Raw genomic sequence first — 26,172 nt, 5'->3', positions numbered from 1 at the left:
TAGGTAGGCTTATTCCTAGGTATTTTATTCTTTTTGTTGCAGTGGTAAATGGGAGTGTTTTCTTAATTTCTCTTTCAGATTTTTCATCATTAGTGGATAGGAATGCAAGAGATTTTCTGTGCATTAATTTTGTATCCTGCTACTTTACCAAATTCATTGATTAGCTCTAGTAGTTTTCTGGTAGCATCTTTAGGATGCTCTATGTATAGTATCATGTCATCTACAAACAGTGACAGTTTTACTTCTTTTCCGATTGGGATTCCTTTTACTTCTTTTTATTTTCTGATTGCTGTGACTAAAACTTCCAAAACTATGTTGAGTAATAGTGGTGAGAGTGGACAACCTTGTCTTGTTCCTGATCTTAGTGGAAATGGTTTCAGTTTTTCACCATTGAGACCAATGTTGGCTGTGGGTTTGTCATATACGGCCTTTATTATGTTGAGGTAAGTTCCCTCTATGCCTGCTCTCTGGAGGGTTTTTATCATAAATGGGGTTGAATTTTGTTGAAAGCTTTCTCTGCATCTATTGAGATGATCATATGGTTTTTCTCCTTCAGTTTGTTAATATAGTGTATCACGTTGATTTGCCTATATTGAAGAATCCCTGCATTCCTGGGATAAACCCCACTTGATCATGAGGATCGAGTGTATGATCCTTTTAATGTGCTGTTGGATTCTGTTTCCTAGTATTTTGTTGAGTATTTCTGCATCTATGTTCATCAGTGATATTGGCCTGTAGTTTTCTTTCTTTGTGACATCTTTGTCTGGTTTTGGTGTCAGGGTGATGGTGGCCTCATAGAATGAGTTTGGGAGTGTTCCTCCCTCTGCTATATTTTGGAAGAGTTTGAGAAGGATAGGTGTTAGCTCTTGTCTAAATGTTTGATAGAATTCGCCTGTGAAGCCTTCTGGTCCTGGACTTTTGTTTGTTGGAAGATTTTTAATGACAGTCCCAATTTCATTGCTAGTGATAGGTCTCTTTATATTTTCTATTTCTTCCTGGTTCAGTCTCGGAAGGTTGTGCATTTCTAAGAATTTGTCCATTTCTTCCAGGTTGTCCATTTTATTGACATATAGTTGCTTGCAGTAATCTCTCATGATCATTTGTATTTCTGCAGTGTCAGTTGTTACTTCTTTTTCATTTCTATTTCTTTTGATTTGAGTCTTCTCTCTTTTTTTCTTGATGAGTCTGGCTAATGGTTTATCAATTTTGTTTATCTTCTCAAAGAACCAGCTTTTAGTTTTATTGATCTTTGCTATTGTTTCCTTCATTTCTTTTTCATTTATTTCTGATCTGATCTTTATGATTTCTCTCCTTCTGCTTACTTTGGGGTTTTTTGGTTCTTCTTTCTGTAATTGCTTTAGGTGTAAGGTTTGGTTGTGTATTTGAGATGTTTCTTGTTTCTTGAGGTAGGATTGTATTGCTAACTTCCCTCTTAGAACTGCTTTTGCTGCATCCCATAGGTTTTGGGTTGTCGTGTTTTCATTGTCATTTGTTTCTAGGTATTTTTTCATTTCCTCTTTGATTTCTTCAGTGATCTCTTGGTTATTTAACCTCCATGTGTTTCTGATTTTTACAGATCTTTTCCTGTAATTGATATCTTGTCTCATAGCAGTGTGGTTGGAAAAGCTGCTTGATAAGATTTCAGTTTTCTTAAATTTACCAAGGCTTGATTTGTGACCCAAGATATGATCTGTCCTGGAGAGTGTCCCATGAGCACTTGGGAAGAAAGTGTATTCTGTTGTTTTTCGTTGGAATGTCCTATAAATATCAATTAAGTCTATCTTGTTTAATGTATCTTTTAAAGCTTGTGTTTCCTTATTTTCATTTTGGATAATCTGTCCCTTGGTGAAAGTGGGGTGTTAAAGTCCCCTACTATTGTGTTACTGTCAATTTCCCCTTTTATGGCTGTTAGCATTTGCCTTATGTGTTGCGGTGCTCCATTGTTAGGTGCATAAATATTTACAGTTGTTACATCTTCTTCTTGGTTTGATCCCTTGATCATTATGTAGTGTCCTTCTTTGTCTCTTGTAATAGTCTTTATTTTATTTTTATTTTTTTGCGGTACACGGACCTCTCAATGTTGTGGCCTCTCCCGTTGCGGAGCACAGGCTCTGGATGCGCAGGCTCAGCGGCCATGGCTCACGGGCCCAGCCACTCCGCGGCATGTGGGATCTTCCTGGACCAGGGCACAAACCTGTGTCCCCTGCATCAGCAGGCAGACTCTCAACCACTGCGCCACCAGGAAGCCCATAGTCTATTTTAAAGTCTATTCTGTCTGATATAAGAATTGCTACTCCAGCTTTCTTTTGATTTCCATTTGCATGGATTATCTTTTTCCATCTCCTCACTTTCAGTCTGTATGTGTCCCTAGGTCTGAAGTGGGTCTCTTGTAGACAGCACATATACGGGTCTTGTTTTTGTCTCCATTCAGCCAGTCTGTGTCTTTTGGTTGGAGCAATTAATCCATTTACATTTCAGGTAGTTATCGATATGTATGTTCCTATTACCATTTTCTTAATTGTTTTGGGTTTGTTATTGTAGGTCTTTTCCTTCTCTTGTGTTTCCTGCCTAGAGAAGTTCCTTTAGCATTCATTGTAAAGCTTGTTTGGTGGTGCTGAATTCTCTTAGCTTTTGCTTGTCTGTATAGGTTTTAATTTCTCTATTGAATCTGAATGAGATCCTTGCTTGGTAGAGTAATATTGGTTGTAGGTTTTTCCCTTTCATCACTTTAGATATGTCCTGCCACTCCCTTCTGGCTTGCAGAGTTTCTGCTGAAAGATCAGCTGTTAACCTTATGGGGATTCCCTTGTATATTATTTGTTGTTTTTCCCTTGCTGCTTTTAATATTTTTTCTTTGTATTTAATTTTTGATAGTGTGATTAAAATGTGTCTTGGCCTGTTTCTCCTTGGATTTATCCTGTATGGGACTCTCTGTGCTTCCTGGACTTGATTGACCATTTCCTTTCCCATATTAGGGAAGTTTTCAACTATAATCTCTTCAAATATTTTCTCAGTCCCTTTTTTTTTCTCTTCTTCTGCAACCCCTGTAATTCGAATGTTGGTGCGTTTAGTGTTGTCCCAGAGGTCTCTGAGATTGTTCTCAATTCTCTTCATTCCTTTTTCTTTATTCTACTCTGCGGTAGTTATTTCCACTATTTTATCTTCCAGGTCACTTATCCGTTCTTCTGTCTCAGTTATTCTGCTATTGATTCCTTCTAGAGAATTTTTAATTTCATTTATTGTGTTGTTCATCATTGTTTGTTTGCTCTTTAGTTCTTCTAGGTCATTGTTAAACGTTTCTTGTATTTTCTCCATTCTGTTTCCAAGATTTTGGATCATCTTTACTATCATTACTCTGAATTCTTTTTCAGGTAGACTGCCTACTTCTTGTTCATTTGTTAGGTCTGGTGGGTTTTTGCCTTGCTCCTTCATCTGCTGTGTGTTTCTCTGTCTTCTCATTTTCCTTAACTTACTGTGTTTGGGGTCTCTTTTTCGCAGGCTGCAGGTTCATAGTTCCTGTTGTTTTTGGTGTCTCCTCCCAATGGCTAAGGGGTTGGTTCAGGGGTTTGTGTAGGCTTCATGGTAGAGGGGACTGGTGCCTGTGTTCTGGTGGATGAGGCTGGATCTTGTCTTTCTGGTGTGCAGGTCTGCGTCCAGTGGTGTGTTTTGGGGTGTCTGACCTTATTATGATTTTAGGCAGCCTCTCTGCTAATGGGTGGGGTTGTGTTCCTGTCTTGCTAGTTGTTTGGCATAGGGTGTCCAGCACTGTAGCTTGCTGGTCGTTGAGTGGAGCTGGGTCTTAGCATTGAGATGGAGATCTCTGGGAGAGCTTTTCCTGTTTGATATTACATGGAGCCAGGAGGTCTCTGGTGGACCAATGTCTTGAACTCGGCTCTCCCACCTCAGAGGCACAGGCCTGACACCCAGCTGGAGCACCAAGACCCTGTCAGCCACGTGGCCTCTTAATAAATGTTTAAGTGTATAATACAGTGTTGCTAATTATAGCCACAGTGTTTTACAGCATATATATGGAACTTAATCATCTTGCATAACTGCTTTTTAAGACATGCTCCCAGGCCGCCTTAAATCAAGGTAGCCATTCCTTCCGTTAGGGCTCTCATTTGTGTAAATTTGTTTTCATGCTTCACGTTCATATACAAGTTGTTTAAACTAGTCATTTTAGTTTTCAGAAAAGCTTTCTAGTCAATTCTCCATTTCATTAGGGGCTTTTTCTGAGGTTCTGTCTTTTCTTTTGTTTGGAACATAGTCTTCGATTTCTTCATTTTGCTCGACTCTGTGTTGGTGTCTATGCATTAGATAAACAGCCCCCTCTCCCAATCTTGAATGAGGGGCCTCATGGAGGAGATGAGCCTCCTCCTTCAACCCTGCCCTGACTCTTGGTTGTCTCTCAAACCTTTGTGATCATCCAAGTGGCCTATTTTATTTTTAGTGGCTCCTGGTAGTTGAGGGTTTTCCTAGAACTATCAGTGTCCCGAAGGGAAGGATCTCAGGCAGCACTGAGATTCAGGCAGATTGGAAGCCAGACGCTCAGGCCAGAATAGTTTTTTTAAATTAAGGTTTATTTTGAAGAAGTCTGAGTTCAACTTAAATGTCCGCCAATACCTTCCAAAGTAAGGTAATATTCAGAGACAATTTCCTCATCAGATGGCTTAGAGAAATTTCTGGAATATTCACATCCGAAGATTCCTTATTGATGAATGCCTTTGACTTAACTCTAACCAAAAAGTGCAACGTTATTCTTTGTACATTTTTATTATATATTTATAATGAACAAGCTTAGTTGGAAACAATTAAAATACTTAAGCTGTTGGTAAAAAAATTAAAAAATAGAGTCCATCTGGTAAGCAGCAGCTTTGGGAAGTAACCTGAGACGTGGTGTATTTTTCCTTTCCCCTGCGGGGAGCCCTGTAGCTCAGCATTCTGTAACCGTTTGAAGCAGGGTTGCTCTGGGGTCATAGCGAGAAGCTGAATGGCTGGGTCCTAGCATCTTCCGCTTGACTGAAGTGTGGTCAGTTGACGTTCTCCCCAGCAAGGCAGGCATTCCTGTTCCCCACATCCTTTCCATCAGCCATTGCATCTAGAAGCGCAGATGCTTTGTTAAGGTATGTTTGTCTCATTGGCAAAATTTTAAAAATTTGTTTTGGTTTTTATTTCTCTCTGACAGTATTTGGTGGTAGTGGTAACGAAAACGCAAGAGGGCCTGTGTGTGTGTTAAAATCAGGGGAGGAAAAGGGAAGAAGACAGACCAGCAGTCCGCTGGAGACTAGGGGGAGTGTGTTTCTTTCTTCTGGCAAGATTTGGGGAGGGTGGGCAGTTTGAGCCAAGGTTGACCCTTGGGTTGCCTCAGCTTCTTCTCCTGTTACCGGGGAAGAGCGCTCTGTGCTCTGTTCTCCGGGGTTGGCTGAGTGTGGGCCCTCCCGTAATGGTGAAGTGAGCGTCTCTTCCGTGACGGGAGGGCTGCACATGTACCAGCCTAGAGAGGGAGTCGGCCCAAATGAAGGTTTGCTTACAGGAGTGGTGGTGGTGTTTCCCGGGAGCACCAGCCCCGATGAGCCTGTGAAAGACAAGTTGAGGAGCCAGCTGAGGCCAGGTGCCTTTCAGTCAGCAAGGCAGTTGTACTGGGGTTTCTCTTTAGCTGAGAACTCGACTGTTGGGAAAGTTCTGTGAAGTTATAAGATGTGACAGCAGAAGAGGCCTGAGGGGGAGGCTTCAGCCGCAGGTGAGGGTCAAGGCTCAGCAGCTTCTGGGACCGCCGAGCCCGGACTGTCATCTCCCTCTTCTGCTCGGAAGTTCTGTTCCTGGAGGGCCCTTCTTAAATCCTCCAGAAATAACCCAAACCAGAGACCAGCACAGCCTTGCCTGTATTTTCTAGAAGGTCTTGAGTGCTCTGTCATGCACACTGGAGGGTGTTTCCTGAAGGAGGGCACTAGGTCTGATCCCCACCCAGGACATTAAGCACCTCTTTGTGCAAAGTATCAGTAATAATGTTTATGCCTCGCACACCTAAGACGAATTCACACCCTTCCTAATATGCCCTCTGCACCAGAACTCTGACCTGGGCCGCGCAGTGACCTTGCTGACTGAGGTTCTGGGTAGCTTCTCATTCACCTCTTCTTACCTCCTCTGTCTGAAGCTGAGCTGCGGGAGGGCGGTGCCTTGGGAAGTGAGTCTGGCCCAGGGTAGTGCGTCCTCCCCGCCTCCAGCCTAGGCCTGCATGCAGTCCGGGCAGCTGCGCCCCCTGGGCCTGGGGGAATGAGGGCGCCTTCGGAAGTAATGCTGACTTTCCATCTTTTTCTCTTTCTGTTCCTTTTGACATCTCTCTTTGGACTCAAGCTCAAAGTGGCTTACTGATTTTGGTAACAGAATTTATCATAACAAAATCAGCAAGTTAAGTATTGGATGTAATTTCAGTTATCAGACTTTTAGCCACCGCACGTGCTATGCGTATCCTTGATGGTCTGAATTATTTCTGCCATCTTGAGAAGCGGGAGTGAGAAGAGATCTGGTTTGGGTTCCAGAAGCTGTGTCTCTGGAGCTCCCCTTCCCGAGTGCCGGTAACCTTTTACTACTTCCTGCACTCGTGCAAGTGGGTAACCAGCAAATGTAGAAACAGAGCTTGGAGACTAATAGAATTGTCTCTTAACCAAGCCTCTCCACATTTCAAGTCCAGAGATGGTTAGCATTTAGATTTAGTTTGGTTACAGAAACAGATGCATCCGTGTGCCACTTCGGCCACAGTTGACGGCAGTCTCGTGTGGCAGAAGGAGCAGTGGGGACCTGAAGCCCCCTTTCTCGTCTTTCCCCGTATTCATTAGGGCCCTGTTGGTTGCAAACACGAGACTCAGGCCTCTACAAGGAAAAGAGAGGTCACCACATAGGGGTAGAAGGAGAGCGGGAGGCAGCTGGGTCCGTCCGCTCCCCCCGTCTCCGCTGGAACCCCCCTCCTCTGGGCACCTCTCTGCTCCACTGTCTTCTCTATCCTCCACGCTCCCCTGGACCCATCCCCCTGGGAGCCCCTCTGTCGGCTTAGCACTGTGGCGCCTTGCCTCAGACCGGCTCAGGAGCTGCTGACCCTTGGGCCAGTGTCCTCTTGAAGTCAAGAGTGGCCACCTCGGCTCAGAAAAGTTGAGCAGGCCCTGAGGGCAGGACAGCTTCTGCTGGAAGCAGCGTGGGACTTGGCAGCCAGATAGGCTGGCTTGGCCCGGGCACCGAGTCTACTCGCGCTGGTATGAGCGCTCTGTCAGCCCTACAGGTGGTTCCGGACAGCAGCCGGTGCCAAATCCCCCAGTCTCCTGCGGGACCAGCATGACAGAGTGTAGACGGCGCTGCGATAGAGGTGTGTGTCTGGAGCCACAGAAAGGCATCTCAGCAGAGGGCGAGAGGTCAGGCAGGGCTGGGATGGGCAGAGGCAGGAAGGGCAGGCCTTGCCCTCTGGGGACCGGGCTCTCCCCGCCTGGGCGGCTCCAGGGGCTGCGCCTGCATTCGCATCCCTGGGGTTTGAGTTTAGACTGAACGTCACCGCTGCTCGGTGCTCGACCTGAGCTTTGTCCGGTGTCTTTCTGCGCCACACGGAGGGCCTCTGCGCAGGTTGTGTGTAGAGCGGGGCGCTGCTCCGAGGACGGCTCTGCGGCTCTTTGTCCCCATTCAGTGTTTGTACTGAAACCAGGGCGTGCAGGGGGGTGTGCGTGGAGCTGTGAAGTTGCCAAAGCGCCGCCTCCTGCCCGGGAGGCTCCTGGGCGTCAGTCTGACCACGGTCTCCTCCTCCGTCTCCTCCAGCTGGCACCCCTCTCACTTCCCAGAGGCTTCACTGGGGAGCCAGGGCACAGCGCCCGTCCAGCCTCACACCACATCCCATCATCGCTGGCTCCGCCCGTGCCGCCCTTCTGTGCCCACGCACCCCTCACCCCGCAGCCGGGGCGCCTCCACTCCGCTCACTCACTGCTCCGCAGTCTCCAGCCCCCTTGCCTGTCCTGAGCTTCGGGCCCCTCTGTCCACCTGTCACCCCAAGCTTGCCTCTCCCCTGGATACCCTGTGGGCTTCGGCATCCACCCAGTCGCTGTCAGCAGAATATGGGTCTTGGCCTAAATGCCTCCCTCTCCCTCGGCCTGTGTGGGGTGAGTGACCGCTTCTTGGGGGCTTAACGTCGTGTCTCCCGCCCTCTCCCCACTTTATCCTGGTGCCCTGCCCTCGCGTGGCCGATGTCCTCACCTCCCATCTTCTTCCCTTCCCGTCCATTCTCCTCAGCTACCCGAATCACCTGTAGACTGTTTTTTAAGAAGATACCCTGGCTCCTCCCCGGAGACTAGATTCTGAATGTTGGGGGTTCAGGTGTCTCTGTGCTTTTTTGACTCCCCTGGATCCTGCTGGAGCCAGGCCCGAGAACCCAGGTATAAGTGTCACGCCCACCCCGGTGACACGGCACGGAAGGCCATCCACAGCCCCCCACGTGCCCATCCTCGACTCTCCTGCCACGTGCCTTCACCAGCAGCTTCTTAGCACTCCCTGACTGTCGGGGAGCTTTCTTGTGTTTCCTCCAAGCCTTTTCTTGTTAGATTTCTTTTCAGAAACTCCCCTGCCCTCCCCCCTCTCCTCCATCTCGCTGCTGCTCCTGTCTTTCAACACAGGAGGTGACTCTTCTCACCCCAAGCCGTCGTCACACCTGCACCCTGGCACCCCCATCCTGTCTGTGTGAAGTGGCTCTGCGTGTCCGTCTGGAAGACCGTCCCTTCTGCTGGGCAGTGGGCTCCCTGGGAGCACCAGTTCCAGCTCTCTGTCCTTGCCCCAGGCCCGGCCTGACAGAGTGAATGTTGTTTTCTCAGTTGGGCCACCATCTGGCAAGGAGTGTTTCCTTAGGGAAGGAAAGGGAGCAGAGGTTTTCCCAGGCCCGCTCTCCGAGCCGCCCTTGGGTCGCGGCGCCTGTGCTCTGCCCTCCGCGTCCGCGCGGGTTGGCCGCCTCCTTGTCCTTTTCAACCTGGGGCAGTAGCCACACGATCCGCCGGCTGTTGCCAGGAGTGTTTCTGGAAGACTCGAGGTTGTACTTCTTCCCTTACATCAACAGGTTTGGAGGCGCATAGGGGTTGCTCTGCTGGGGCTGGAAAGGCTTGTGGTGCCCGTGTCCTAGTCTGGAGAAGGTCCCTTTAGAAGCTGCCCTGGGTGCATGGATTTCTCCTGGGAGAAGTGTGAGCGCTTCCCGGTGAGGTCAGGCCCGAGACGGGCACCGGCTGGCAGGAAGTGATGCTAGGTTCTCTCAGTTGGTGTTCCCTTTGTCTGGGGGCTGCGTTTATACTCAGCCACAGCCTCTGCAGGGATCCCTCAGTTCCCACAAGAACCACCTACCTGCAGCATACTTTGTCCTGGCTTTACCAGAAGTACAGATAATGCATGAGTCCAGAGGACTCTTGTTTGAGAAAAGCCCCAACTCTGGGGAGGACTGGATGGCTTTGGGGCTTGGTCACAGCAGCAGCTGGTGGCAGGAAAGAAGGGAGAAGAAATTTTCTTTCCTTACTCAAATAAAATAATTTATCTACTGTTAGGTCCAGCTGGACAAAGTCTAGATGTCACATGTAGGGCCACTGAGTCGCCATTTGTAAGTAGCAGGATTTGGGAATTGGTGCGGGGGATAGGTACGGTCCTTGGAGAGAGTCTGTTGGAATGATTGATTGAATTTATTTTACTGATTAGGAAATTCCTGTTGGTCCGCGAGGGAGGAACATAGGTGCCTCCTTGCTTCCTAGAGTCCTTAGGGAGATGCTGGGCCAGGGGTGTTTGTTTCTAACACTTTATTTTGTAGAACAGTTTTAGGTTCATAACATTGAACAAAATTGAACAGAGGGTACAGATACTTCGCATATGCCCCCGCCCCACACACGCATAGCTGCCTCCATTATCAGCATCCCCTGTCCACAGTAGTACGTTCCTTACAACTGATGAGCCTGTATGGACGTATTATCATCCAGAGCCCGTAGTTTAAGGTAGGCTCACTCCTGGTGCTGTACACTGTGTGGGTTTGGACAGATGTGTGCCCACCATTATATAATAGAATCATACAGAGTCGTTTTGCTGCCCTGAAAATCCCCTGTGCTCCGCCTAGCAGGTGGAGTTCAGTATCGGCTTGGTGTTTCCTGCTACGGAGCCGCTCAGTTGTGTCATGGATACCCAGATCCTTAGAATCTGTCTAGCTCACATTTTGTGAGGCAAGAGGCTGTCTTCTCATAGACCCCCACCTTCTCAGGAGATGTCGTGAGTCACTCTCTGTCTCTAATGGTCAAAGAATCTTTGGGCCCAGAAAGTTCCTCTAAACCTGTGGTTCTGTCCCAGGACTCAGAAATGATCCACTGTGGCTGGTTAGTGTAAACATCTACAGCTGATTAGCTTTTTTTCAGAATGTTAATTATGATACAGATACTGGTGTCATAATTGTGACTAGTGTATATACGTAACATAAAAATTTGTGACAAAAAGAAAGAGATGAATGCTGGTTGTGATAACAGCTGGTATGTAGTGACTGGGCAGGACAGAGAATCTCGTTTCTCCCTCACGACAGTTCTGGAAAGTGGGGACTGTGTTTCTCCTGCAGCACAGGGAGGTCACGTGACTTGGGCAAGCTTACACAGCTAGTAAAGGGCGGGTCAGGATTTGAACCCACGTGTGTCTGATTCCAGAGCCAACACCCTTTACCCCTGGCTGCTACTGTGCTGTGGTGAAGATGGCCTTTTACTTTAAGACTGAGGTTTTCCTCGTTTTTTCCCTCATTCAGAGTGACCACGTCAGGGGTGATGGAGAATATGAAGAAAGTCAAGAAGGTGACCAACGGCTCGGTGGAGCCGCAGGGTGAGTGGGAAGGCAGCGCGTGATGGAGGAGCTCCGAGGCGGCACTGTCAAAGGAAACGGTTTATTCGTAGTCCTGTTGGTCGGCGAGAGAGGTCGGCCCTCCCGACGGTGACACCGCAGAGCACGTGGCTGGGAGCAGTTGCCACGGAAGCCTAACTTTTCACTCTTTTCTGGAGCCGGATCTGTGGCTGGTGATAGGCAGCTAGAATTCTCCTTCAGGTGGGAGTGCTGGGTAGGGGGTGTGAGAGGAGGAGGGTAAAAGGATGACCTTGTTTTTAATCTCTATATTTTAAATTGGGAACTCTTCAGGTAGGTGCAGTGTGACCCAGTGTGTAGCAGCGGAGTGTTGGTGGATGGGGCATGGTAGGTGGTGGTGTGTCTGCAGCCGTTCAGGGCACGGGAAGGGGCTTTAGGAAACGAGCAGATGTCGAGTGGGGCACGGGGGCTCACAAAGAAGGGAGAGGTGAGCATCACTGCGTCTTGGGGACAAAAAACGAGTGAGATCAGGTTATTTTAGAAAGCAAAGTCAAAACCCAATTTAGTATTAAGAGAGTGCCCCAGGATTTCAGACCCTGAATGTCGCCCCAGACCTTCATCCCGGATTCTGAAAGTGACCAGGAGCGACAGTCGTCCGAGGGCTACGGTGTCAGAGTCAAGGCCCTGGTGGTGGCAAATGGTTCTCTTGACTGAAGTGTGTTCTGTGTTACCTAATGGATGGACGGAAGTGTGTTTTTAAGCTCGAAAAGCCGCCTCCTGTAGGATTTCCCTGAACGTCTGGTCCCCCCGACGACGCAGAGCAGCACCGTCTCTGGCGGCCCTCTCTTCCCTCTCTTCTCGCAGCTGCATCTATTTTGTGTGATCAGAATACGGGGAAATGGGAAGGACTTGTCCTTAAGGAGCAGCTGGGGGCAGAAAGGATCATGTCGAAGCAGATCCTTAAGGCACGTCGTCATCATGACAAAGCTTTCCCTGTAGCCAGGTAGGACTTCTAAAGGGAGGAATGCAGCAGACCTTGTCCCTGTATTCCAAGAGTAAGTATGCGAAGAAGGTGAGGGTGATTAGCAGGTTTACTCTGGGGTGTGGGGATGATGAGATCTTTCACAGAAGCTCAGTGAGGTTCCCTTCCAAACTTTCAGAGCTTGGAGAGGAACACGGATAGATTGCCTGAGGTGAGCAGTACTGCAGCTCGTAGCCAAGTCATCCGAGTATTGGGACAAGCTCAGAAGGTTCCCTGTGACGGAGGGCATAGCAGGGCTTTCCGCTCATTTCCTACTAAGGCTTTGGCTGCCGGAGCCTGAGATGGGGACTGAAACACTGCATCAGGCAAGCTCCCTGGAGCGTGGGGTCCCAGCCGGGCGGGGTAGCTCCCAGTGCCCACGCGCGTCAGGAGCCCGAGCCCCCCCCCCCCCGACCTCCTGGCCTGCCTCCTGGGTGCTGGATGGTGACGGTGGCCGGTGGTTATTCTCTTACCTCTGGCTTGGAAGGGTCGATCAGAAGCCACAAGATTTAGGGGTGCCGCTCAGTATGCCCGGTTTGGGAACCTGAAGTGTCTTTACTCAGAAAACAATTATTTTCCCTCTCCTGTACCATTGTCACTTCCTAAATGACCAGTGAGGAAGCAAGTGTCCTTTCTATGTGCTTCGATGAGCCCTCTGTGCTCTGCCCAGTGCCACCTCCACAGGGGCTCGGTCCTGGCTGAGTGAGGAGGAAGACCAGCGTCTTCCAAGGCTGCTGCTGCCCACCTCTCCGCAGATATTTTAGGGAAGGGTTCGTGTGTCTTCCCATCTTCAGGAGCGAGGAAATAGGCCCCAAGTATTCATCTAAGGGCCTTTTTTTGTCTTTTAAGTAATCTGGGAGCTGTGTGACAGGAGAAGGAAGTGGCAGGGAGGACGGGAGTATTTTTCAGACTTTGTTTTCCTGACGTGAACACCATCCCAGTGATTAAGAGATGTGTCGCATACTGTGGCCAAAACTTCCTTTGGTGCTTCCCTCCGAGGGACGTGTTTGCTGTTTGTCCTGCAAGCAGATGTTCTCGACTAGGCCGTAGACCTCTTGGCAAGAACCAAAGGTTTGAGGAAACACACACACACACACACACACACACACACACACACACACACACACACACACACACACACACACACACACACACACACACGAAAGGGTCTCCACGGAGGTGTCCTCACTTCATGTGCTGGAAGCGGGGAAGCGAGTAAATGAAGATGAGGGTGTGCATGTGGGCTGGCACCGGCCCCTGCTCAGCCTTCCTGCTCTGAGGTCCCCGGGCCCCAGCGGTCACAGGAGGGCATGAGCCAGAGGGCTGGGCTTCTCTGTGGTACCGGGTGGTCTTCAAATCCCACGCGGCACCTCTAGGCTCGCAGAATGGCTGAGGGGCTGCAGTTTTACAGTGCTGACCCTTCTGGAACCGGAAGGTACAGATGAGATAAGTTAGTGGATTAGAAATAAAGGCAGGCCGCAGGCTTCCTAGCAAACGGGTCGTCTGCCCACGTCCTGTATTTTAACTGGCAGAAGGTTTAAAGGCAGGCCGCTGATCAAGAGAAATCAAACCCCCAGCCCAAGATTGGGAAAATAGGTGGTGGTTCAAGTTTTTCCAAAATTATTTAAGCTCTTCATCCTGTTCTCTTTCTCTATGACTTGATGGCAGTAAGCAGCATTCAGCTCTACTCTTGCGTAAAGATGACTGATTGGGGGCTAAAGCCAAGGTGCTTCCCCAGCTGACAGCCCGCTTCCTGCAGCCTGATTTTCACAGTCCCCTTGGGCTCACGGTGATGCAGTGTTTGAATGGTTAAGCCCTCTCAGTATTTCAGGGATTGGGCAGAAAGGATCGGTGGTATTTATAGGTTCGCTTTGTGCTGCTCCCCGTTTCTGCCTACGCGAAATATACGTACTTCCTCTGAGAATCCGGCCGTGGACTGGAGGTGCCGCTGGCTGTGAAACTTTAGCAAGTAAAGGATCTGTTTTCCTTTGATAGAGTGTGTGTGTTTTGCTAGAAAATTACTTCTCGGACCACAAGAACAATCGCTGATCTCTTAATCCTGGCTCTTAACAGTGGCCAAAGACTCCATCAGCCTGTTTCTTGGTCCCGCAATACTTTAACTTTTTAGCAGCAGTGCCTCCGCTGAATACTCCTGCTGGCTCCTCTTGTAAAGAGAAGCTTGCTCTGGTGTAAAAGATGGTTTCTCAGATCATAGCCTGAGTCTGTTCAGTTTTCTTTCAAGAAACCACTTTACAGTAAAATTTCCAGTTTTTTTTTCCCCTGGACATGTCCAGCCAGCCAAGGCGGCACCAGTCTCTTCATAAGTGCACTCCACGGGGCTGCCTCGGCCAGGCGTCCACTCCCTCATTGTGATCTCGCCACAGGATGCTCTCCTCCCCCCTCCCTCTTCCCCCCTTCCTCCCCCTCCTCCCCCCCTCCTTCCCCCTCCCCCCCCATCTCCTTCTCTTTCCTTGCCTTGGCCCTCGCCCATCAGTTCCACATGGGCTCAGTCTGGGAATACGGGCTGAAGCCTGTGGTGCATTGCAGCATTTTCTCCCAGCAGCTGTGTGAAGGATGTATTTTCCAAGCTAAGAATTTTATCCCAAGAGCACATATTACTGCTTTGGACCGTATATGATCTTCTGCCCCTGCACGGAGATGTATGTCTTATTTTAGTCTGTACCGACCAAGGAACAGTGTCAAAGATGCCAGTTTTAATTGTGAGTGGCTCTGGCCATCTCTGCCATCCTGGAGCATTTCCTTCGAGGGAGGCTTCTAGGACCGAGACAGTCTGGTGGGTTATTGGCCCTGCTCTGTACACCCCGTAGAGCAGTGGGACTGTTGGTGCTTCCTGCTGCCGAGCAGCTCGTTCAGAGGACACGAGTCCTCGCCCCCTCCTCCTCCTGCTCTGCACTCCACACCTCACCCTCGCTTCCCTGACCCACGCCTGACCTTCAGCAGATTCCCAACACGCTGAGCCCAGGACGCCTGTGGCCTGCTGCTTTCTTTTCTCTTCAGAATTCCCCACGGAAGAAGTTAAGTTAGACTTTAACTTGATACCTCTTGGTGTATCAAAAACCATACCAGACGTTCTAGAAGATCTGCCCTTTACTCCAGTTTTCTCTAGGGTGTTTCTGGCAGGAGGTCGTACAAGAGCTCCACCTGAGTTGATGCTAATACTTGTCACTATGACCTGGAATGTAGTTACTGATTGGCAAGCCGGACATTCCCCCCAGGGCCCTTCTGTCGCCTGGCGATGCATCTGCCCTCTCTGCACGGCTTATGCTTGAAATATAATGTTTTTCAGTGGCTCGTTGCTAGGACATGGACACGCACATCCTCCGAGAGACTGTGTGCAGAAAGCACTCGGTGGGGCGGGGCGGGGAGGTGCAGGAGCAAGGATTTGGTTGTGTTGTGTCAAGGACCTTTGGGACCTACTGGCAGGAAGTCTGCAGGTGGGCCGTTTGGGAAGGAGTGCGGATAAAGTCAGTAAAGGTCAAGGTGAGACAGAAGAGATAGCTCGCCCCCAGACAGCAAGCTTATCTTGGGGCGGGGTTTGAGACTTCGGGGTGGGCAGCCAAACCAGTCAGGGGGCCAGGCAGTCAGCCTTCTTAGTGTTTAAGACACTTATTACAAAAGGGTCCAAAAATCCTGTCCACACAAGGGGGCTTCTTGATGCCTTAAGCAGCCTTTGCGGATGGTAAATTGGATTTGCCTAGTCATGTGACCTCAGAAGAACTCAGACACATCCAATCCAGAAATAAGTTTCATTTGGGGGAGAAAATGTCTGTAAATATTCTTTGCTTTCCAGGTTAGATTGGGATGCAGCAGGAGTTTTCAGTACTTTTTTTTTAAACACTGATGGTCACTGAAGAGTGTTTATATGAACATCTGCCGGGTGGAGGTTCCGATCCGGGTGATGTAGGGGACGGGTTCTCCTGCTGTGATGCAAACATGTAAAATAAAGATTCTGTGACAGGAACGTATGTTTGTAATCCGAGGGCGTTGCCAACTGCTGCCTGCTGTCTCTCCGCCCCCCTCCCCCCTTATAATTCTTTCCTTTGTGATTTTTGTTCATTAAATTAGTTAATTGCCTCCCACTCGCTCCCACTGGCAAGAGTGACACCTACTAGAGAAGCTCCCTGTGTCTCAGCTGCCATTGAAACTCAGACGTGACTTCAACTCCAGAGGCTTTGTTTTGGAACAAACTGAAGATCAGTTGTAGTTGACTGGTGTCCTGCCTCCACTGGGGACAGGGGTTGCTCTCTGAGTCAGGGCCTGGGCACTGCTGCCATTTGAGGGGAGATGACGGCAGAGACTTGGGGTAAAGCCTACCCTGTGACAGGCTCGGGTTCACCCTCTTACGATGTTGGTCATCAGATAACCCTGCTGGTGTTCCCACATCAGAATCAGAGAAATCCAAGATTTCAGACTCAAAGCATTTTTGGAAGTCCTCCAATCCCAAACCCCTTATTTTACTAGGAATGTTTTAAATTGAGGTGTAACTCACATACAGTAGAATTTACCCTTTAAGCGTATAGTTGGATGAGTTTTGACAAGTGTATATACAGTTCTGAAGCCTCTGCAATAAGTGAGATGGAACATTTCCATCACCCCATAAAGTCCCCTGTGCCCCTTCTCAGTCAAAACCACCCCCTGTCCAGAACTACCACAGCCGCTGCTCTGATTTCTACACTGTAGGTTAGTTTATTCTAGAACTTCACGTGAGTGGAATCACACTTCCTTGTATGGCTTCTTCCACTCAGGAGACTGTCTGTGATTTGTCCATCCAAAGCCCTGGCTTTAAAGCTGCAAAAAATGGGGGCGTAGAGAGGGTTGTGCCCCCCCCTCCCCCAGCCAGTAGGTATCAGAGCTGAGGTGAGAACCCAGGTCTCCTGACTCCAGCCTTGGTGTGGTGATGAGGATTAAGTTAGGGGCCTGGCCTGGAGCTCTATCGGGTACTGTTGCTGTGTTCACAGTAACGTTAGAATGATCCTCAGTTCACAGCATCCCAGAAGCTCGGAATGAAGGGCCTCAGAGTCCATGTCGTTTCCCCTGGGCTTTCCAGTTACCGGCCATGCCTCACCCGCAGCTCCTTCCTGACTCTGCAGAGGCCTTGGGTTACCCAGGGTGTCCATGGAGAGAAGCCTCAGGAGCGGGGACAGGGCATTCCAAGAGTAGAGCCCAGGAATCGGGTGAGACTCTCAAGGGTGAGAGATGCTGAGGCCACCCAGGAAGGGGACAGCTGAGGAAAGGTGTGGGAAGGACCTGGGGACCGTCTAATCCAGTACTTCACAAACTGGAGCAAGCATCAGAGTCCCCGGAGGGCCCAGGGCTTCTGATTCAATAGGTCTCTTGCAGGGCCTGAGACGTTGCATTGCTAACAAGCTCCCAGGTGATGCCACCTCGGCTGGTCCCAGGTCACACCTTGAGAACCGCTGGTGTAACCCAGCTCCCTTCTTGCGACTTGCCCCAGTCATTCAGGGGGTGCGTCGAGCACCCACCCGTGCAGACTCCTGCTGGTCACACAGCAGCGAGACGGCGTCCTGACTCCGGGCCTGCCTGGCAGGGTTGCAGTGGTAATCCGGTGAGGGGTGCCAGCGGGCCAGCTGAGCTGCTCCCCTCCATCAGCCTTGGCTTCCTCCTCCCCCGTTAGAAATGCAGCCATCCGGGCTGACAACCTGTGAACTTCGCGGGCCGAGGACCCTGCACCTCCAGTGCCGCTCAGGGTCAGGAAGGCCTGTGCCAGTGGGTCCGACCACGGCTCACTCGCCTTCTGGTTTCTCTAATGAGCCGGAAGAGCAGACCAAGTGGGCAGCAGACAGCTGACCCAGATCTACCTGCTGAGAGCGGCCGACGGCCCTTGGGACCCTGTGGAGTCCTCCCGACGCCCACGTGGGCTCCTTCCCTGTGGCAGCCGCCTTCGGGCGCCCTGCCCTTCCCCAGGGATCTGTCAGGTCGGCAGGTTGAGAGCTGCGCGGTCCCTCAGGCTACTCGACAGTGAGGCTGGTAAGTGGGGTGAGAAAGTGCTGGACTTTCTTCCCGCAGACCTGCGCCCGAGCTGCGTGCACAACAGGCGTTTCCGAGCATCCATCTAGCCCTAGAGCTGGCCTGGCCCCACCACGTGGGGAGAAGCTGCCTCAGCGGTTTGGGGGCTGGATTTTAGGGGGTCAGTGTGCGCCTTGCAGGAGCTGCACCCTGCACTGCTCCTTCCCAGTTTGCCAGGGTTGCTGACTTTCATAAAAAACAAGGAATCTGGGCTTCCCTGGTGGCGCAGTGGTTGAGAGTCCGCCTGCCGATGCAGGGCACACGGGTTCGTGCCCCGGTCCGGGAAGATCCCACATGCTGCGGAGCGGCTGGGCCCGTGAGCCACGGCCGCTGAGCCTGCGCGTCCGGAGCCTGTGCTCTGCAGTGGGAGAGGCCACGACAGTGAGAGGCCCGCGTACCGCAGGAAAAAAAACAAAAAAACAAAAAAACAAGGAATCTGCTCATGGAAACATCTGCAGAACCAACCGAGCTTAAGTGTTGTTTATGCACTCAGCACGCGTCTCATTCAGGGCCCGGGCTCTAGGCTGCAAGCCTCACCGAGGGCTGCACTCCTCAACGCACTAGTGTTTGCAGGACCACAGCGCAAAATGATGCGAGCCTGGTTTCCACCGCGTGATGGGAGAGCAATGAGGGGGGGTGCGTGGGGGAGGGTTGAGCGCATGACTGCTGCCCCTGCTTCCTCCCACACTTTCCATTTTAACTGGCCCCTTCGCATCAGCAGTACTGCTTGGCCAAGTTTTCTTCCCATTAAAAAAAACAAATCTCCCCAGGCCAAGCTGCAGCCCCCGCCCCCCACTTACAGGGCGAACTTCTCTGGTCTGCCTCTTTCCCCTCCAGTACCCCCAACTCACTGCGGTCGGGTTCCACTGGCCAAAGTCTCCTGCAGCCTCTGGGGCTTGGTTATTACCTGCCGTGACTGTAGCAGCCTGTGGCACAGTGGGACCCCTCCCCTTTCACCCTTGGCCACATCACCTTGCACCCACTGCCTCCCTCCTCGGAATTCCACGCCAGCCAGGTTAGACTTCCGGTAGTTTTCCTTCTCTCTCCAGCTGCTTGGCCACAGTCGGCTTCCTGCGCCTAGCCCTTCGGTGTTGGGCTCCTCGGCACTGCCCCAGCTCTCTTCTGCTCTCTGACACCCAGGATCGTATTCCCAGCCTAGAACTGTCCTGAGCTACTTACGGTTTATCCAGCTGCCTCCTGGACTGTTCGGTTTTTGTTTTTTTGGCCGCGCCGCGTGGCACGCGGGATCTTAATTCCCTGACCAGGGATCGAACCCGTGCCCCCTGCAGTGGAAGCATGGAGTCTTAACCACTGGCCCGCCAGGGAAGTCCCTGGACTGTTTTAAAGGCACTTCAGAGCTACACTCTCAGAATGAAATGACCACGTCCCCTCCCCAATCCTAGTAAATGTGATCCAGGCCAAAAACTTGGGCCTTATCCTTGACAGTCCCTTTCCCTCACCCCATCCCAGTCCTGTGGCTCAAGCCTACCCACTTCTCTCTCCCCACTGCCACTAGCCAGGCCAGCCACACTCACCCGTAACCCGGATTACAGCATCAGCTGCTGCCTTGCAGCTGGTGGCCTGACCTCCAGTCTTGCCCCACTCCCAGCCTTTGCCATGCCTTGGCCGAGTGCCTGCCTGCTGTGTTAAGCATAGAGGTGCAAAAGCAAGCAAGGAGGATGCATGGTCAATATACAGAAATCAACTATTTCTATGTACTTGCAACGAACAGTCCAAAAAATGAAATTAAAGCATTTCCATTTACAATAGCATCAAAAAGAATAAAACATTCAACAGTAGAAGTGTAAAATTAATATTCTGAAAACAAAAACACTGAAAGAAAGACGATCTAAATAAATAGCCATCTCGTATTCATGGATCAGGAAACAATATTGTTAAAGATGACAATACTCCCCAAATCGATCTCCAAATTCAGTGTGATCCCTACCCAAATCCCAGCTGGTTTCTTTGCAGAAATTCACAAGCTGATCTTAAAATTCATATGCAAATGCAAGGGATCCGGAGTAGCCAGAACAGTCTTGAAAAAGAGGGACAAAGCTGATGGATTCCCCTTCTCAGTTTCAGAACTTATTAAAAAACTGTAGTGATCGAGAGAATGTGGTAGTGATAGAAGTATAAATGTAGAGCTCAATGAGATAAAATAGAAAGTCCTGAAATAAACCCATATATCTGTGGTCAGTTGATTTTCGGCAAATGTTCCAAAACCATTCAATCTGGAAAGAATTTTTTTTCCCAACCAATGCTGCTAAGGACAACTGGACATCCACATGCAAAAAGTAAGTTTGTAGCCCTACCTCACACCATATACCAAAACTACCTCAAAATGAACCATACACTTAAAGCTATAAAACTCTTAGAAGAAAACACAGGAGTAAATCTTTGTGACCTTGTATTATTAGGCAGTGGTTTCTTAGATAAGACACCAAAGACAAGCAATAAAGAAAAAAGATAAACTGGAGTTGATGAAAATTAAAACTTTCGTGCTTCAAAGGACATCATCAGGAAAGTGAAAAGACAACCCAAATACTTGCAAACTGTATATCCGAGAATATCTCCAGGATATATGAAGAACTCTTACAACTCAATAAAAAGATAACCCATTTTTTAAATGGGCAAAGGATCTGAATAGGTGTTTCACTTAGCATAATAATTTCAAGGTTCATCTGTGATATGTATCAGAATTTCATTCCTTTTTAAGGCTGAACAATATTCCATTTCATGTATATATACATGAATATATAGACATACCATATTTTGTTTATCCATTCATCCATTGATGAATACTTGGATTGCTTCCACTTTTTGGTTATTGTGAGTAGTGCTGCTGTGAACGTGGGTGTACAAATATCTATTCAAGTCTCTGTTTTCAACTCTTTTGAGTACATACCCAGAAGTGGATTGCTGGATCATATGGTAGTTTTGTATTTAAATTTTGGAGGAACTGCCGTACCATTTTCCACAGCAGGTGTACCATTGTACATTCCCACTAGCAGTGCACAAGGATTCTAGCTTCTCCACAGGTGTTCTTTGCCAACACTTGTTATTTTGTAGGTTATTTTGGTTTTATCATAGCCATCATAGTGGCTGTGATTTGGTATCTCATTGTGGTCTTGATTTCCATGTCCCTCATGAATAGTGATGTTGAGCATCTTTTCTGTGCTTCTTGGCCATTTGTTTATCTTCTTCAGAGAAATGTCCATTCAAGTCCTTAGCTCATTTTAGTTTTAGTTTAGTTTTAATTATGGTAAAATATACATAAATTTATCATCTTAACCATTTTTAAGTGTACGGTTCAGTCGCGTTAAATACATTCACATTGTTCTGCAACCAGTCTCCAGAACTCTTTCCATCTTGCAAAACTGAAACTCTACACCCACTAAACCACAACTCCTTATTCTCCCCTACCCCACACATCCCTGGCACCGCCCCCATTCTACTTTGTCTATGAATCTGACTACTCTAGACACCTCGTATAAATGGAATCACACAGTACTTGTCTATTGTGACTGGCCTATTTCACTTAGCGTTGTGTCCTCAAAGTTCTCTTTGCCCATTTTTGGATTGGGTTTTTTTGTTGTTGAGTTGTAGGCATTCTTTATATACCCTGGATACTAATCTTTTATCAGATATATGGTTTGCAGTATTTTCTCCCATTCTGTGGGTTGAATTTTCACTCTTTTTTTTTTTATTCAGCAAACATTTATTAAATACCTAGTAAATATTAACCACTATGTCAGGCACAGGAATAATAATGATAATAAAGTGTGGTCCCTGCTCTGAAGTTGCTGACAATCTAGGAGACTGACAAGTAAACTGGTGATTACATACACAGTAACAAAGGTTATGATACTAGAACACACATGGGACCATGTGATGGGAGTATGGCTTTCACCAGTTCCTCTTGGATTTATCTCTTCTTCTTTGGCTCCAGAACCAAGGAATTAGCCCTATTTTTGTCTTTTTTTTTTTTAACATCTTTATTGGGGTATAATTGCTTTACAATGGTGTGTTAGTTTCTGCTTTATAACAAATGAATTTTCACTCTTGTTAGTGTCCTTTGCTGCACAAAATTTAAAAATTTTGATTAAGTCCAATTTATTTATTTTGTTGTTGCCAAGAAATCACTGCCAAATCCAATGCCATGAAGCTTTTATTTTTTTTTCTAAGAGTTTTTAGGTCTTAGGTTTAGTTTGATCCATTTTGAGTTCATTTTTGTGTATAGCGTAAGGATGAGGGTCCAGCTTCATTCTCTTGCGTGTGGATACCCAGTTTTCCCAGTACCGTTAGTTGATAAGACTGTCCTTACCCCATTGAAATGGTCTTGGCATCTGAGTAGCCATTTCTATAAAGAAGATAGACAGATGGCCAGCAAGCACCTGAAAAGACTCTCAACATCCAGAGAAAAGTGAATCAAAATTAGTGAGATACTACTTCGCACTACTAGGGTGGCTATAATAAAAAATATATAACAACAAGTGTTGCTGAAGATGTGGAGAAATTGAAATCCTTACACACTTGCTGATGGGAATGTATAAAATGCTGCAGCTGCTTTAGAAAAGTTTGGCGGTTCCTCCAAAGACGACGTGTAGAGTTACCATGTGACTCAGCAATTCCGCTCTTAGGTACACAGCCAAGAGAAATGAAGACACAGGTCCACCTAAAAACTTGGATACAAATATCCATAGAAACATTACTCCTGATAGCCTAAAATTGGAAATAACCCAAATGTCCATCACTGATGAATGGATAAATAAAAGTGGTCTATCTATATACAAAGGAATATTATTCAGCAATGAAAAACGCATGAAGTACTGGTACATGTTACGACATGGATGAAACTTGACAACATTTTGCTAAATGAAAGAAAACACAAAGGCCGCATATTGTACGATTCCATGTATATAATATGTACAGAATAGGTAAGTCTGTAGAGACTGAAAGTAGATTAGTGGTTGCCAGGGGCCGGGGGAGGGGGCTCGCAAGGGGTGACTGCTAAAGGGTGAGTTTTGCTGCTGCCGTTTTTAATTCTTATTGGAGTCTAGTTGATCTGCAGTGTTGTGTTAGTTTCAGGTGTACAGCAAAGTGAATCAGTTATACATATATCCACTTTTTTTTTTTAGAAGAGGTGTTTTTTGTTTGAACTGATGAAAATGTTCTAAAATGTTGATGATGGTTGTACAACACTACGAATATACTAAAAACCATTAAATGTACAGTTTCCATGTGTGAATTGTATGGTATGTGAATCATAGCTGACAAAAGCTGTTAAAAAAATAGTGATCCAAACTGAGAGGTGTCTGTGGGAACACAGAGCCTGTGCACCCAACCCTGGGTAGGTCAAGGAGGGCTTCATGGAGGAAGTACCATTTTGTATGGATTAGCTCAATGAAGCAGGCAGCGATGGAAAGGTGTTTGGGTGGGGGGAATGGCATGTGCTAAGGCCAGTGATGAGATCCTGGCACGTTGGGACGGATCCAGTAGAGCTGGAATCATGAGTGGGAAGTTGGGAGCAGAGAGGGATGAGACTAGAAAAGCAGATGTGGGCTGTGTCAGGAGGCCCTCTGCTAAGGAGGCTGGCCTTTACCATGAAGGCAGTGGGAAGGCACTGGCAAGTTTTAACAGGGAAGTGATGTGGTCAGACTGCACCCTGATCATCCAGCACACTGGTAATTACAGCACAAAGGAGTGATGTGGGGGACATGGCCTGGCTGCCTCTCGCACTTTTATCTCTTCTTCTCTATCCCAAACTGGACCTCAGATTTCTCAGGCTTGTGTTTTGGAGGAGACTGACCCCATACTCCTAGCTCTAGGCTTGAACCTCAAGAGATTGAAACTGATCAGCACATCCCTTGTCTCCCCACCCCACTACATTGATGGTTGGCAGGATGAGGGTGGGGAGGAAGTGGGTCACTTTCAGCAAGATGTGTACACCAGGTGGGACGCCTAAACTGCCGCCTGCAGCAAGTTGGAGAGCCTTCCTGAGAATGGCCCTAACACTGAGGATGCAGAGCCAGAAATGGAGAGAGGAAACCCAGATCCTCTCATAACCTATAAGCCGGGATCAAGCCCTGCCTGAAGATACTGCTGGACTCCTGATTTACATGCGTCAAATTGCCCTTTATGCTCTAGCCAGTTTAGGTCAGGTTTTCTGTTACTCTGAAGTGTTCCAGCAGGTAGACACTCTGACAGAAGGGATGCACAAGGGATCAGGAAGCCCTGAGGAACCTTTGCAGTCTCCTTGGAGGGTTCTGGAAGGCTCCCTGGAAAATGTTGGGGCAGAATTCTGAGACGAGAAGGGGTTAGTTAGCAGAGGTGGAAGGGCTGTCATGGGAAGGGAGGGGATGGTTTATACAGTGTCCTTCCTGAAAATCTGCTAATGACATTCATTCATCACCGATGCCCTGAGGGCAGGCAGCCAGGTGGGATTTCAGGAACCCTGACCCCAGACCCAACACTGAGCACGAAAGGGGGCCCGCCCAGTTCCATAGACCAGGCAGCCAAGGTGAGGTCCCAGGGGGCAACTGACCTGCGCACGGCCACACAGCAAGTGCAGGACTTGGAGCCCAGCTGTGCTGTATCCTGGGGCGAGTCCTTCCTACCCACCACTCTGCGTTTTGACTGGAAGCAACAAGCCTTCCAGGGCTGAGCCTGGGATAAAAGCTGATTTTGTTGGTTTTGAGAGAAAACTTGTTTAACCCTTCTGGAATTCGCATGCGGGCTCCTTTGCCCGCCCTGCATATTGGTGGCCCCGACTATTGTGGCTTCTGCCTTTTCCTGGTTCCGGCCTCATAAAACCCATTAGAGGGTGGCCTCATTGATTTTCAGTCGTGTTTAACCTCCCCGTTACGAGTCTCTCCAGGCCCCTATGAACCACTCTTAGCACAGAGCAGCCAGAGGGCGGGTGATTCAGACAGAATTATTTTTTTTTTTTTTTTTTTTTTCAGACAGAATTATTAACAAGGCTGTATTTACTTCTCCGGAGGGAACTGCCGGGAAACCTGGCCATGCAGCAGAACAGGGGAGAACCTAGGGTCACACGGGCAATAACGGGCCAAGTCATCACAGGGCCTCCCCCACCCCACAGCCTGCACTGGCTCCCACGGCCTTCCAGGCTCAGGGCCCATCCTCACCCCTGGAGACAAGCTGGCCCTTAAATCACCCCTGAGCCACCAGCCTGTTTGGAAGGAGCCAAAAGCTATGCCTGTCTCTCCCTCTGGTTTGTTGTTTTCAGTCTGGCCCCAGGCCCCGAGGGGCACTCTGTCACCTGCAGGGTCCTGTTGTCAGCTTGCTGTTGGCAGATGTCCTTCAGATGGAGTGGGGCAGAGAGCCACGAGGAGCAGGAACTGGTGGGCTGGGCAGGAAGGTGAGAGAGGCCAAGTTCCACGGACCCGTCAGGTCTTATCTGCCCTTCCCTCCCCCAGCCTGGGAGCGACCTGGGACTTGGGTCAGGTGTGCTGCTGGATGGGCTCTCAGAGTGGGAGCGAGGGGGGGAAGGACGTCCCCTCTCCAGCCCCCAGCCCATACTTAACCTGTTGTGGGGCGAGAGGGGGCCTGTGGCCATGCTAGCTCTAGAAGCATTTCACAGTCAGGAGGAGCAGAGGCCATTCTTTTATAGATGAAGGGGCAGAGAGATGGGGGCTGGGGAGTCCAGGAAAGACACTTCTAGAACTCCTCCTCCGAACTCTCAGCCCTGTGCCCTCCCCTACCAGAGGAGCTTTTCCTACGTCCTGCTTTGCGGCATTCTGCCTCTTTATTCCCAGAATCTACACGAAGACCCCGTCTGAGTCCCCTGCAGGGGGTTGGGCTTTGTAGGGCGGGCAGGGATCCCACACTGGGCATGGAGCCCTGGGTCAGGCATCCTTGGCCAGCAGTCAGTGAGGGAGCGTGAATTTCCCTGGGCTGGGGGAGTGGGTGTGAGGGCTGCACATCAGTAGGTTAGTGATGGCCCAGCGGCCGTTGAGAATGAGGGCTTTATTTTATTTTTTAATATTTATCTATTTATTTGGCTGCACCGGGTCTTCATTGCGGCATGTGGGATCTAGTTCCCTGACCGGGGGTCGAACCCGGGCCCCCTGCATTGGGAGTTCGGAGTCTTAACCACTGGACCACCAGGGAAGTCCCGACAGTGAGGGCTTTAAAGATGCACAGTTGATGGCTGTCCACTGTTTGCTGGACCCAGGGGGTGCTGTCAGGCTCCCTCCGCAAAACTTCAGGGGCCGAGCAGGTACAGCCCTTCAGGCTCTCCAGAGCTGTTA

General features: G+C 49.1%; 1 protein-coding gene and 1 pseudogene across 1 annotated transcript in view; both read left to right on the top strand.

Annotated features, from left to right (window-relative positions):
- Window positions 1-26,172, top strand: part of GPR107 (G protein-coupled receptor 107) — a 99,844-nt gene that overhangs the window by 59,595 nt on the left and 14,077 nt on the right. Inside the window, exon 18 of the mRNA XM_060013972.1 lies at window positions 10,778-10,851. Within this exon, the coding sequence (XP_059869955.1) occupies window positions 10,778-10,851 (74 nt within the window). The remainder of the gene's footprint in view (window positions 1-10,777; window positions 10,852-26,172) is intronic.
- On the top strand, window positions 11,428-16,134 carry LOC138414100 (uncharacterized; annotated as a pseudogene).

The sequence above is a fragment of the Delphinus delphis genome, chromosome 6, assembly GCF_949987515.2.
Source record: "Delphinus delphis chromosome 6, mDelDel1.2, whole genome shotgun sequence".
Classification (NCBI taxonomy): Eukaryota; Metazoa; Chordata; class Mammalia; order Artiodactyla; family Delphinidae; genus Delphinus; species Delphinus delphis.
Note: the sequence above shows the minus strand (reverse complement) of the source record. Positions and strands in the feature narration are given on the sequence as shown.